Source organism: Chaetodon trifascialis, chromosome 6 (assembly GCF_039877785.1).
Source record: "Chaetodon trifascialis isolate fChaTrf1 chromosome 6, fChaTrf1.hap1, whole genome shotgun sequence".
NCBI classification, from domain to species: Eukaryota; Metazoa; Chordata; class Actinopteri; order Chaetodontiformes; family Chaetodontidae; genus Chaetodon; species Chaetodon trifascialis.
In genome coordinates, this window is record NC_092061.1 from 28,861,893 (window position 1) to 28,875,855 (window position 13,963).

General features: G+C 40.0%; 1 protein-coding gene across 2 annotated transcripts in view; it reads left to right on the forward strand.

Annotated features, from left to right (window-relative positions):
* Positions 1–5,029: 5,029 nt before the first annotated feature.
* LOC139331993 (dual specificity testis-specific protein kinase 1) overlaps positions 5,030–13,963 on the forward strand; it is a 63,806-nt gene continuing 54,872 nt past the window's right edge. The window contains exons 1-2 of one of the 2 annotated variants that reach the window (XM_070963642.1): positions 5,161–5,393; positions 7,079–7,151. In XM_070963642.1, the coding sequence (XP_070819743.1) occupies positions 7,121–7,151 (31 nt within the window). In that variant the 5' untranslated portion in view covers positions 5,161–5,393; positions 7,079–7,120. Of the gene's footprint in view, positions 5,394–7,078; positions 7,152–13,963 lie in introns of both variants that reach the window. The other variant, XM_070963643.1, reaches the window with a different exon arrangement.

Here is a 13,963-nt window from a genome sequence, read left to right on the forward strand (position 1 = left end):
GTGCACACAAATCCCAGTGTAACCGTTCCCAGCTCTAGCCTGACCAGCTCTAAACAGCCATGAAAACTGCCAACACCTGTGTGGGTGTGCAGGGCCTTTAACACAATGCCATCATATTTCATACGTTTTAAATGCTAAAAGTACATGTAGTGAAGTACAATTACCTCAAAATATGTTGAATTTGTATTTAAGTGCAGCACTTGAACAAATTTATTTTGTCACAGTACTTTGCAGTACTGGACTATGGAGCAATATGGGGCATGAGGATGCAGACTGACAGGATGATGATGAGACATTTTATCTCATCCTCATGGACATTAAAAAATTATGGACATTTTAAAAATGATATAATTATATGATAGAATTGAGTGTAAATTGTAATGAAAGAAGCTCTGAGAATTATGTTTGTTAATTGGTGATACACTGTTATTATATCTATCTATATACAGTATCTAGCCTTATATTTCCATTCCTAATTGATAGAGTTTTTATGATTTTTCAGAATAAAACAACACTTTCCAATGCAAAGCGGAGTGCTGAAATGTTTTTGCTTCTTAAGCTTCATTAAGAGTGTATTTTTAACATAGTCTTTCTCAAGTTTGGATTTTATGACCTACTTCCGTTCAGCTTGCCTCTGCTTTTTGTTGAATGCATAAGATATGATAAGACCACGTGGAAAAATCTTTGGATGTTTCCCAGCAGTAATGGACCATCTGTAAATGATCAGTTAATACTGATTGCTGATTTTAAAAAAGGCCTGTTGCATATGAAACAGACAGGATCATGATGAACTAGAGAGAGCAGAAGGTAGTCGCATTAGATGCTGTACAATGACTGGCCTGCTGGCTGATGCCTGCATTAGAGCCAGTGAGTGGGCCCTGAAATAGATGACAGCTGCTTCATGATTCAGCAGTGTGGCTGAACGTCAGCAGATGGCTGCCTCACAGCAAACTTTTTCCACCAACAGCAGTCTCACAGCTCCACAACACTCCAAATCAAATCACAGGTAAGGTCTGCAAGTATTTTTCTTCTTCTGGGTCTGCAGTAAACCAAACATTATTCATTATGTCTTTACCACAGGGAGGAGAAGACTGATAACGATATGTTGTGTCAATAACCAATGTTGATATTTCTCAGCTATTGATCAACAAGACTGTGAGCAAGCTGAGTTTGTAGCTTTAATGTGAAAACATTTTAAAAGGCCTTTTAAGTGTCTTTAGTTTTTCATAAACACTATTTTTGTCACTAGATTTTAAACTGAAATGTCCAAACAGTTGAAAAAAAAATGAAATATTTTAGTTTTGTTATTTTATTTAAAAAGCAGCATTAACCAAGTTTTTGGCTATTTGGGAGCAGCATAACAATCTGTAAACACAGTATTGACATAAAGCGCTTATGGCTTTGTTAGCAAACAGTTGACCATTTACACATCCAGCAGACTCAGAAGAAAATGATTATGGCCCCCTATGTATCTGCTTTGCCTTAAGAAGGTGAAAGTCGATTTAGAGAAGGGCATTGCCACAATAAACCGATAAAACTGATCAGAGGAGCCTGGAGAAAAAGTCATGAAAAGTTAGAGGAATGAGACCTTTACAGCACTGGGCAGCTCCTTCAGGGACAGACTGCTTCACCCGCGTTGTATGAAGGAGAGATACTGCAGCGCCTTCCTTCCTCCTGTCAGCACTGCTCCCAGCATACCACACTCACACAATTGACAAATACACTGATGTGCAATATCAATATTTCCTGTGTGCAATAATGGGAATTCAACCATTGAGTCCGTTTACTTACTTATTATATCTTGATTATTGAAGCTTCTTTCTATGGTGCTATTCCCTCTGCTGCTGTAACACTGTAAACTTCCCTGCTGTGGGATTAAAAACGTATTACCTTATGTTATATCACGTTTTATCTTTAGAATTCCTACCTTCTGCCACTTTAACTCACTGAACTTGACTTGCGACAGTATGTTCTATCATTTTTGAAATTTTTGAAAAAAGTACTGACTAAATAGCTAAATACAAGTTCAAGTTTGTGGCATTAAAATGAACTAATTTGGACATTTCTACTAGCACTGGAATGTACACACACACACACACACACACATTTCCTGTCTCTTCACTATTATCTGAATTTCAATTTTCAATTTTATTTGTATAGCGCCAAATCACAACAGAAGTTGTCTCAGGACACTTTCCATATAGAGCTGGTACAGACCAAGCTCTTTTATCTACAAAGAAACCAACAATTCCCCCATGAGCAAGCACTTGGCGACAGTGGCGAGGAAAAACTTCCTTTTAACAGGCAGAAACCTCGAGCAGAACCAGACTCTGGGTGGGCGGCCATCTGCCTCGACCGGTTGGGTGAGAGAGGAAGAGCAAGAGAGGGAGAGTGAGACAGACAGACAGACAGACAGACAGACAGACAGAAATACAGTCAGAGAGAGGGAGAGAGAGAGAGAGAGAGAGAGAGAGAGACAGAGACAGAGAGACAGACATGCAGTCACAGTAACAGTGACAGTGGATGTAATAACAGCAGTAGCAGTTGCAGTGGATGTCAGGCAGGGCCAAGGCAGGAGATGCAGCTGCAAGACCTGCAAGACGACCAAGCACAGAGACTCCGGGGAAGGAGCTAAGTTAGTAACACGTGGTGGTAGGACATGAAAGTGTGCAGATGGAGAGGGACAGAAGGACAGAGGAGCTCGGTGTATTTTTGGAGGTCCCCCGACAGTCTAATCCTATAGCAGCATAACTAGGGGCTGGTCCAAGACAAGCCTGAGCCAGCCCTAACTATAAGCTTTATCAAAGAGGAAAGTTTTAAGCCTACTCTTAAATGTAGAGACAGTGTCTGCCTCCCGGACAAAGACTGGAAGATGGTTCCACAGGAGAGGAGCTTGATAGCTAAATGCTCTGACTCCTGTTCTGCTTTTTGAGACTTTAGGAACCATAAGTAGACCTGCATTCTGGGAACGCAGTGTTCGAGTGGGGCAATAAGGTACTATGAGCTCTTTAACTTCCAAACTTCTTCCACCACTGCGCTCTTAGGGACCTTCAATACAGCAGTAATTTTTTTGCACCCTTTCCCAGATCTGTGCCTTGATACAATCCTGTCTTGGAGGTCTACAGACAATTCCTTTGACTTCATGGACTGGTTTCTGCTCTGACATGCACTGTCAACAGTGAGACCTTATATAGACAGGTGTGTGCCTTTCCAAATCATGTCCAATCAATTGAATTTACAGGTGGACTCCAATCAAGTTGTAAAAACATCTAAAGGATAATCAGTGGAAACAGGTGCCTGAGCTCAAATTTGAGTGTCATAGCAAAGGGTGTGAATACTTGTAGCGGTGTGAATACTTGTAGCGTCATACCCAAGAAGACTTGAGGTTGTATTTGCTGCCAAGGGTGCCTTAACAAAATACTGAGAAAAGGCTGTGAATACATATGTGCATGTGATATTTCAGATTTTTATTTTTAATAAATTTGCAAAAATGTCAAGAAAAAACATTTTTCACTTTGTCGTTATGGGGTATTGTGTACTTGTGACTTTGTGCACATTCAAAACATATCCCACATATCTATGCTTTTGAAGAAAGATTTTTAGAAATGATGCACATCTCAAATACGTTACTGAAACTCACTGAAAACAAGAATACAACACATTTTGGTCCTATCTGATTAAGACATTGATCAGATCTATTAGAGAATGATATTTGGTTAAATGCTCAAAATAATTCTTGAAAATAATAAGCTTAGTCTCCAAACAAGCCATGCTAGTCAAAATCACAGGAAATTCCATCTTTAACATGAAAGATGACTCTTTCAGGCCCCATATAGAGCAAAGGTGCTCACTTAAGTGCTTTTGAAAGTATATCAGTGCTTTGTGTTAATAGAACAAAACTGCCCAGAACTTTGAGCCATTAGCTAAAATAGTTGTGCTGAAAAGGAATGTGAAACTTACTTTTTTTTTTCTCTGAGAAAAAATGTCCTAATATCGGTTTTCCTCTATTTTTCTTTTGGCTCCTCCATGGTCATCAGCTGTGCATAGTTTCTTATTCTTTCCGTTTTATGGCAGATTGCAACTATTGTTTGTGAAGTTGCATGCTTCTATCACCCTCTTTACCTGAGGCATTGTTGCATCTGAGTCACCTTCGAGTGGTTCATCAAAATAACAGACAGAGCCATGTCCCTTGCGTTCTTTAAATCTAGACTTATGTTTCAAATTACAGTGTACTATTTGCAAGGATTTCCTTAAGGTATTGTAGCCAATCTGGATGCTAGGATCCTTCCAGGCAGCAAATGTTTGAAGGGTCACAAATGTTCTTTTTAAAAATCCTCCAAAGGAAACAATCATTATTTGGTTGAGCTGCTCACAATCATATAAAGCCATAAACTTGTTATATTGTGTCATAAGTTGAAATAACTTTAACAGGTCACAAGCCAAAAAAAAGTGCAGGAATCACTGCCATTGAGAATGATAAATGCATATTCAATGCAATTTTCATATACAATATGCAAAATTTGTTGGTAAACTTGAAAACTGACAGCTGATTTACATAGTCAAGTAAAGAAACCATCTCAACAGCCTGTATGAGCCTGTATTGTGCTCCTCTTTCTATTTCACTGTGTAAAGCTGTCCTCCATTTTCCATAGAGTGTCCATTTGTCTGTTATTTGTGTGCCTTCTGTCGTGTCTATTCTTTTCCCACATTGACTGAGTGGGAGTTTATGTTCTGGGCCAGCACTCGACATTGTTCAAAATACTCCCACCTCTCTGTGCTGTATCTAGATACTTCTGATCAGCACAAACAGCTTTCAGAGACTGTAGGCCTATTTCATTTCATGTACAGTAGTCATCCTAAGGCATAATACACCATTTTTTTGACAAAAGTGAAGACTATGTGTCTTTGGTTCAAAAGGTTCAAAATTAACTATGAATAAATAAATACATAACATCTGCTATCAAAAAACAAACAAACAAACAAAAAAAAAAAACAAAAAAAAAAAAAAAAAACAACAGTGTCAGTGACTATATGAAATCTTCATGAGCTCGACGCTTCTGTACGGTCAACACTCATCTGCCAACCTCTCCGCTCCGGCCTCCTCTGCCCGTGGGTGGAGTTACATTCACCGCCTGTGCTGGTCAGGCTGGCGTGGTTCCTAAGACAACCCATAAAACATGCATTTGCATTAGAAAGGCTTGTTTCCCCACCGCTTCCACAGTGAAGTGAGCTGCTGGAAACTGACCCGCCTGGACCCAGCAGGAGACGCGTTAGTAGTGAGAGGAGAACCAGGACACACCAGTACTACGAGAACGAAACGATGAAGCGTAACACTTCACCGAGAATATAATCCTGGACTGCCTTTTTACCGACGACGACCGGACTGAATCTATGTAAGTACACACAGTGAAGACGATATTCTCGTCTTCATTGTCTTCTGTGCTTCTAGAAAGTTTAAAGCTGACTACCACAAACTCATAAACCCATAATCCGACTTTATAGAAAACTGTCGGCTTTTATGAGAACAAAATCTCAAATCGGCTGCTTTTATTCCCCATAATTTCAGAATTTACGAATTTAAGAGAGACACACATATTGTCATGATACCATCCCTAAGTACGGATCTGGATCCATTTGGGGATATATAGGGACAAATATATATATATATATATATATATATATATATATATATATATATATATATATATATATATATATATATATATATATATATATATATATATATGTGTGTGTGTGTGTGTGTGTGTGTGTGTGTGTGTGTGTGTGTGTGTGTGTGTGTGTGTGTGTTAGAAGTGGGCCCAGACAGCTGTCTGTGTTGTAATTACTCTTTGCTAATTTGATTTATTATGAATTTGTTTGCCAATGCGCTACTAAAACCCAACAAAAAGCTGAAATTCCAAAGGACTCTAAGGTGGCTCCTGAAGTTTTATCACATCCCGAGACTTTGTCCTGTAGAAGGCCTTAATTCAAAATCTAGTTAGAAAACCTTTAATTTTCAGTAAATATTACACTTTTGATACATATCCTTAAAGCTACGCTAATACGTGTATTCATATCAATGTATAATGATTCAAATATCAAAGTGTTATGTGAGACGTTGCTTGCCCTGACAAGCCCACAGGGAATCATCACCTAGGCAACCACCCAACCCAGCCCCTCAGTTTCAGTGGACAATTGACCTTTTTAAGCATCTGTCTTTGTTTTGTTGGTCAATCTGTAATCAACCTTGTGAAAAAGCATTCAGAATTCACTTATATTAACTGGCTAGCATAAAACAGCTGACAAGTTAGTGATGGGTTTTGAAACATAGAGGCAGTTATGTCCTCTCATGACCTGATAGAGACTAGAGTTACAAAGGAGAGAGAGTGAATATTGGACTTGCATTCATCAGGTGACCAGAATCACAGCTTCAAATGAATTCTGATGTTGTTTTCGATTGCCTGGATGTGTAAATAGGCAACTGCCACACATTTGCCACATGAAGGCCAGCATCACAGCAGGTCAGTGTTGTATTGCACCAAAGTGGCCAAAAAAGTTAATTTCTGCATAATTTAACAAGTATGTGTTAGCTAATCAATAAATAGACGTGGGTAGTATTCTAGCATAGAAATATAGTAGGGTAGGTTTCTGGCTAAATCGGTTATGGGAACATTTGGGGTAGACTGAAAGGGAGGCTCACACCTAATTTTTGGCTGGGAGCCCTCCATTGGGTGAATATGGCCCTGACTTTGGGCCTTTTTCTTGTAAAAGTAATGGATACTTTGTGTCTTCAGACCTCTAAGATTCCTCTGAAAATAATGTAAATCTGAAAAATGTCCCTTTGGTTGAACTGCCAAGGTCGAGAACAACTGCCACAGGGCTGTAAAAAAAAGTGCATTCCCTGTAGGGTTAGTTTATTGTTATTTGAAATAAACATTGTCTGATGTCTGAAATTCATGTCTTCTACCAATTGGTCTTCATGTTAGATTTCAATGTTGCTTGCTTGACAGCTCATATGTGTTGTCCTGTGTCTGTGCTTTTGCTCATTTGCTGTTGCATGTATGTGGTTCCTCCTCAGTTTCTGCACAGAGACATCTGGATTTGTTCTACAATCCTCAAGATGCATATGAGTAGCTTATCAAATCATTGGAGTAAGTATTAAGAGATTCAAATACCTTTTAACTCTTCTTTATAGTCTTAACATTGAATTTCTGATAGTAAATGCATACATTTTATGGATTGTATAAGAGGAGGCAATTTTTATGACCACTCCCAAAAAATAAGTAGATGACACAGTTATGTTTTCTGATACTGAATAAGAAACCACATCTTCTTCATCATCTGTCTTGGTCTGTGATCTGTGTGTGGCTGCATTGTTTGGTGTCATGTCTCCTATCCATTACAGCAGTTACAGCATGTGTTAAAATATTGTGTCTCCTGTATGTTATTGTGTCTTAGATGAACTGGGACTTTAGGCAGGTGAACCTGCTGTACAGTAATTGTGTTTATCTCTGCATTGTTCTCAAACAAAAAAAACCTTTGCTCAGCATCCTGCCTTTCTAAATGTGTTCAAAGGTGGTTTGTCAGAAAAGTATCCTGTTACCTGCCCTCAATGTTGAACACTGCCCGTACACGCTATAGATTTTTTTTCTTTTTTCCTCTTGTCAGAGAATATTTCATTTCAGTAAAAATATATAAGTTGTAGATTAATATAGAACCCAAAGTCTTCAATATTAAATAGAGCAGAAAGACATTATGAAATGAATAATCAGATTAATAATTGTATACATTTAATGAACCAACTACTTGAAGAAATTATTTAAACTTAAGCAATTATTATTTCAGCATTTATTTTCATAAAAACTATGTATTATATAATTTTAGGTCACTATAGACATTTGCATTTCAAGATACTTTTTTCCAAAAGTCATAATTACACTTGTATTTCATGTCAGGGTTTACCTCACTTCTGCACTTCTGCTTTTGATGCGAATTTGACAGTGATTTCCTCTGGCTGGGATCACACTGTTCATCACCACTGTTGTGTCCTCTCAGCCCTTAGGTCTCACGTCACAGATGGTATATTCTGAGAAAAATTTCACCATGAAATATAGATTAATCATGTGAAGTTCACATTTGGCATCTTTGTGATGTCTCACTATGCACCGTCTGTTTTCTGCTTTTTTCCCATGAGGTGTTTGGGTACAACCCACTACAGACACAATATCACCCCCCTTAGTAGTGTGGTGGTTGACAATATGCTGCTATAGGGCAGTGCCTTTCTACCTACAAACCACACTCATTAAGCACACTTATACTGTAGCTTTAAAGCAGTATTTCAATACATTTATCAACTTTCTTTCTGAGGGTGAGATCAGAAGATGAATATTAAAGCTGATATCTATGAATTAAAGGATGATCAGCATTTTTCAACCTGTGTCTGGTGTTTTCAAACCTGCTAGCAGTCTATCCAGCCTTGCTCTCCTTACTCTCAGCGAGTTAGTTGCTCGACCACAAAATCTTTGTGATTTACTTCTCCACCAGAACATGCATCGCAGTGGTTTGTTGTAGATACTCAGATGATGATCTGTGCACTCATGGACAATCTATGAAAAGTGTTGCCTTAACCATTCTGCACCTCAGCTGGGGTAGCATTGCTTCATCCAAAGTACAAAAACAGACTGACCAGGACGACTAAATCTCACTAGCTAACATCCAGTTCGTTGAACCAATAAATAAACAGAAAAAAAAAAAAAAAAAAAAAAAAATGGGGGTTTTAGAGGAAGTTAAATGGCAAAATTATTTCTCGTTGGAACTTGTGGATAATTCTGAGAAAGCTTCCAGTAGCTGATACTTTATATTACACGCTATTTTACAAATATTTCTCTCTTATCATTTAAATCTTGTCAGGGTGTAATTTAGGGGTAGAACTTAGTACTGCTTCATAGACCCTGGTAGGACTGAATATTACTGGCCAGGTTTTATGTCACTTGAACAGAGCTTCAACAGACAGACCTGGGGGCTGTGTACTGATAATTTCTTTTGTTTCCAGGCAAAAAAAATGTCACCTTTTTGAGCTGTTATCAGTTTGTACATCTGTGTGTGTGTGTGTATGTGTGTGTGTGTGTGTGTGTGTGTGTGTGTGTGTGTGTGTGTGTGTGTGTGTGTGTGTGTGTGTGTGTGTGTCTGTGTTTGTTCGCCTCTCTTGCTCTCTGTCTCTGTCTTGGTCTGGCTCATTATTTAAAAAACACAATCACAAACAAAACAGAAGTGATGCTATTTCAAATAATGTAGTGCAAGGGTGGGGAAACACCAGCCTGTGGCGGAATTCATGAGTACAAAAAAGCAGTTACTTTTTCCAGTGATGAAAGTAACATGTAATAGTATAACACGTTCCTACCAGTGGTCCCTAAATGTAACATGTGCATAGTGGTGGATATTACATCAATGTATCATGGTGACTGTTGTTGGCATGTTTTTCAAGACAAATGGACAAATGGACGAAGTTGTGTTTTTTTTTTTTTGTTTGTTTTTTTAAGTAAAAGGCAAGCTAGTGCACCTGAGTTAGTGTAAGCGACGTGGGTGTGTGAGCAGGAAAAAAAAAGATCCAACAACTTCTGGGTTTTCAGCAAACAAAGGAGGGAATTACTGGGGGATTCCCAGGGGATTACGCATTGCTAAATTCCCTGCATTTGGCAGTGAAGACACAGTCTTCAAGAAAAAATGGGAAAGCATATTAAACAAATGTTCCATGGACTTAATCCTGTTACTGATCGAAGAGGCCAAAACCGAAAGAGACATTTTAAAAAAAGCAAATACAGGATTTAAAAACATCTATGACCCATGAGAACAGCAATCAACTCCCGTTTGAAGACAAACTAAACAGTGATTTAAAGAAACTTGAGACCACAATCAAGCAGATGAAACTGCGTAAATTCAAGAGAGATCAAGAAGATTACAGCCAGGATCAGGTCTACCTCTGGGACAAGCGACCCAGACGTGCACGCTCTCATCAGCGCCCTCACCAGCGTTCTCAAACTCCGACACGCGACAGAAGGGTCTCCTTTAATCTGACCAGCAGTGAGGATGAACTTCACCAGCCTGCTATACGATCACCTCCTCAGCCTACCAGATCATCTTTTTTGGAAGACGAGTGGCCAAGTCTACAAGTATAACCCCTATGCGCAAGATGCGGCTCAGAAGAAAGAAAAAGAGGCCCCTCGCCGGAGCGGTCCTTACGCAGGATGGGTCTGCGGAGCGGGACCCTGAGGCACAAAACACTGTGATCAACCTCTCACCAGTAGAACTGACCACATATCAGATTAAGGTATTGTCTAAAGGTTTATCTTTTGCCCCCACTTATCATGCCAGCCACTTTGATACTAAAATCGATCTATTCAGATTCTATAGGAGTTTACATCTCAAAGTGTGGTATTCACAAAGGCCACCTGGTGGACATACATCTCAGCCCCCTTCCCTTACCTCTGGAAAAACCTTCAAACCGAAGTCTCAATTTTTCCCTTTAAGCAACAACCCCAGTTTGGTGACGTTCACTAAAAAAGTTGACTATGATATTAAAAGACTATTTGACAAACCCCTCCCACCTCCATGTAAACACAATCTGACACTCCCTGAACGTACAGCTTTAAATGAACTTCAAAACAATAAAGACATAATTATAAAACGAGCAGACAAAGGTGGGGCAGTGGTTGTGTGGTGTTATGATAAATATGGGAGTGAAGCAAACCGCCAACTGCAAAACACCCAGTATTACCATCCATCCATCCATTATCTATACCGCCTATCCCTTTCGGGGTTGTGGGGGGCTGGAGCCTATCCCAGCTACAATGGGCGAGAGGCGGGGTACACCCTGAACCGGTCGCCAGCCGATTGCAGGGCCACATGCAAAGACAGACAAACATTCACACTCACACCTACGGACAATTTAGAGTCATCAATTAACCTAATGAGCACGTTTTTGGTCTGTGGGAGGAAGCCGGAGTACCCGGAGAGAACCCACGCATGCACGGGAAGAACATGCAAACTTCACACAGAAAGGCCCCGCCTGACCCGGGGATCGAACCGGCAACCTTCTTGCTGTGAGGCACCCGCACTACCTGCTGCGCCACCGTGCAGCCACCCAGTATTACACTGAACTGAATTCGAATCCTCTCATACACATGAAGGAGGAACTCACAGCTCTTTTAAATAGAGGTAAAGACTGTGGTTGGATCAACACCAATGAACATGGCTTCCTATCATGTGAACATCCAAGGCTTGCGACTTTCTACATGTTACCAAAAGTGCATAAGAAACCTGAAGACAACCCTCCTGGCAGGCCAATTATATCTGCAAATGGCACTCTTACTGAACCGGCCTCACAATTTATTGATTGTTTAAAACCGTATGTTCATAAGTTACCTTCATATGTGAAGGACACTACTGATGTTTTAAATAAACTGAGCCAGGTTGATAATGTTATATGGGACTTTATGATCACGTTAGATGTTGAAGCACTTTATACTAACATTGACAATAAATTACACACCACTCTATTTAGAAAACCGACCGATCGCAATTCTTTATTGCATTACGGGTCATTTCATCCCTTTCACCTTAAAAACAATATTCCATTTGGTCAGTTTCAAAGACTAAGAAGAATATGTGATCGGGATTCTGATTTTGAGACACAGTCTCAACATATGTCAAAACGCTTTCTGGATAGATCATATAATAGGACTGATATCTCTACTGCTCAGACCAAGGCAGCCTCTATTAGGTGAGACCATCTCCTAAAACAATCAAAGAGACAGAAAAAGAATACACCAGGTATTCACTTTGGCACACGGTATAGTAAACAAGCCCAGCAGATTAAAAACATTATCTTGTCCAACTGGGACATAATTAAAAGCGACCCCTCGCTCTCTGAAGTTTTCCAATCTCCTCCTATTTTCTGCCATAAGAGAGCCCCCACCTTAAAAGACAGACTTATGCACAGCTACCTCCCAGTAAAGAAAGGAGACAGCTGCCTAAAGAGGCCTAAGGGTACCTACAAATGTCTGCAAACCAACTGTAAACACTGTTCCAATATCATACAACAGGAAGAATTCATAGATTTAAAAACTAAGAAAACATATAAAAATATACATTTCATCAACTGCAATTCAACTTACTGTATGTAGTGTACCGTCTTAGTTGCCCATGTGGCTGCTTTTATATAGGACGCACAAAAAGACGTCTGAAAGACAGAGTGGCGGAGCATAAATATGCGATAAGAACTAACAATGATGACTACCCTATGGCACGTCACTTCCATATAGCCCACAATAATAATGATAACATACTAAAAGTGGAGGGCATAGAAAAAGTAGAACCATCAATCAGAGGAGGAGACTGTCTCAACAAATTATTACAAAGGGAAACTTTTTGGATTTTCAAATTAAATACCTGTATATATCCTGGTCTTAATGAAGAGATGGATTTTAGACCATTTCTATAATTATTTTGTAGGCAGTTGAGGATTAGCCCTTTCTCTTTACTCCGTGATTGAAACATATATATTTTCATTATGGGTTTATCACTGTTGATGTAACCTTTTTATATAATTGTTTAATCATGACTGATATTGAAATTGTTTGTCTCATCTCACAGGTCGGTGGCCATTTGAAAAGTTGATATATTCTTTGAAAAATCATCATAACTTACCTTTGTAATTGGAACTCCTGTTCTGTCTGATGATTGGCTGTATGAAACATTTCATCTTGTGTTATGTGAGAATTAACTGGTCTAATTGCTGTTGACATTGGCACGATATAAGCAATCCATGCACCTGACTCAGGTCCTTACCTGTTTTTTACGCCCTGACGAAGACCCGCCGTGGTCGAAACCAGTCGGCGTTTAGAATATTTTATATCAATATGCCCTAATTTAATAAAGGCTTTTAGTGCCTGAAAAAAGCTTTGTTGCTTTTTTTTTGTCTTAACTTCTGGGTTTTACTCATAACTTTAATGAAGTCTGTATTCAGCTCAATCCACACGTTTTTCCTGCTTTCATCCCTGTCTCTCCTCTCTCTCTCTCCCTCAACCAAAAACAACAGCTGAAAAACACTACAACAACACTACAACAGCGCCGACTAGCGGTGTAAAGGCATTTCCTTTAGTTTTTTTTTTTTTTTTTGGGGGGGGGGGGGTTCCATAACAGTCACAGAGTCTCTTGCCATGCTTGCAGACATCACTCAGACATCAGAGACAAGCAACAGTCCATTCATCAGTTCACTGATCAGGCATATAGCGCTCTGGGGGTCGCACACAACGTCCTGACTTAGTCCTTACTCCTACAAAAGGCTGGACCACAGGAGATGGGTCACTGGAAGACCCTGTTGCAGCAGGTTCTCCCTCCTGTGTTGAGGTAGTAGGAGCCCTCTGAGGCAAAGGACAAACATCTGTCTGAGTCCTAACAGGAGAGTGCCTCTGTGTGGATGGGCCCCAGTAAACATAAGGGGCTCTATTTTCGGCTGCGCCGCCGGCGCAGTGGTATTTTCGAGTGGCGCAGGCAGGACGCATGGCGCATTTGGTATTTTGGTAGACCGAGGCGTACAGAGGTGCGCCAGGATGGGCGTTGCGGCGCAGTAGGGGGGAGGTGCCAGCGCATTGGAATTTTCAAAAAGTGCGCTGAAAGCTCGCCACCTCAGTCCTGGTCAACTCTGTGCGCAAGTGGATTTTCTTAAACCAGCGGAGTCCTGCGCTCACGTCACCAATACCTCACAGTCAGGTTTCCACAGTGTCTGGCATTTCACTGCGATCAATTATTAGCAACAGCCGCGATTCAATGCAACTATCTGAGTCAGCACATACAGTCAGACCTAAATTTATATATTTTGATCAGTATCTCATGTGACTACATCGAAAGTGCGTTCGGCATGCGTAATGGTCACTCAACCTGACTGAATGTACACAGGTGAAAC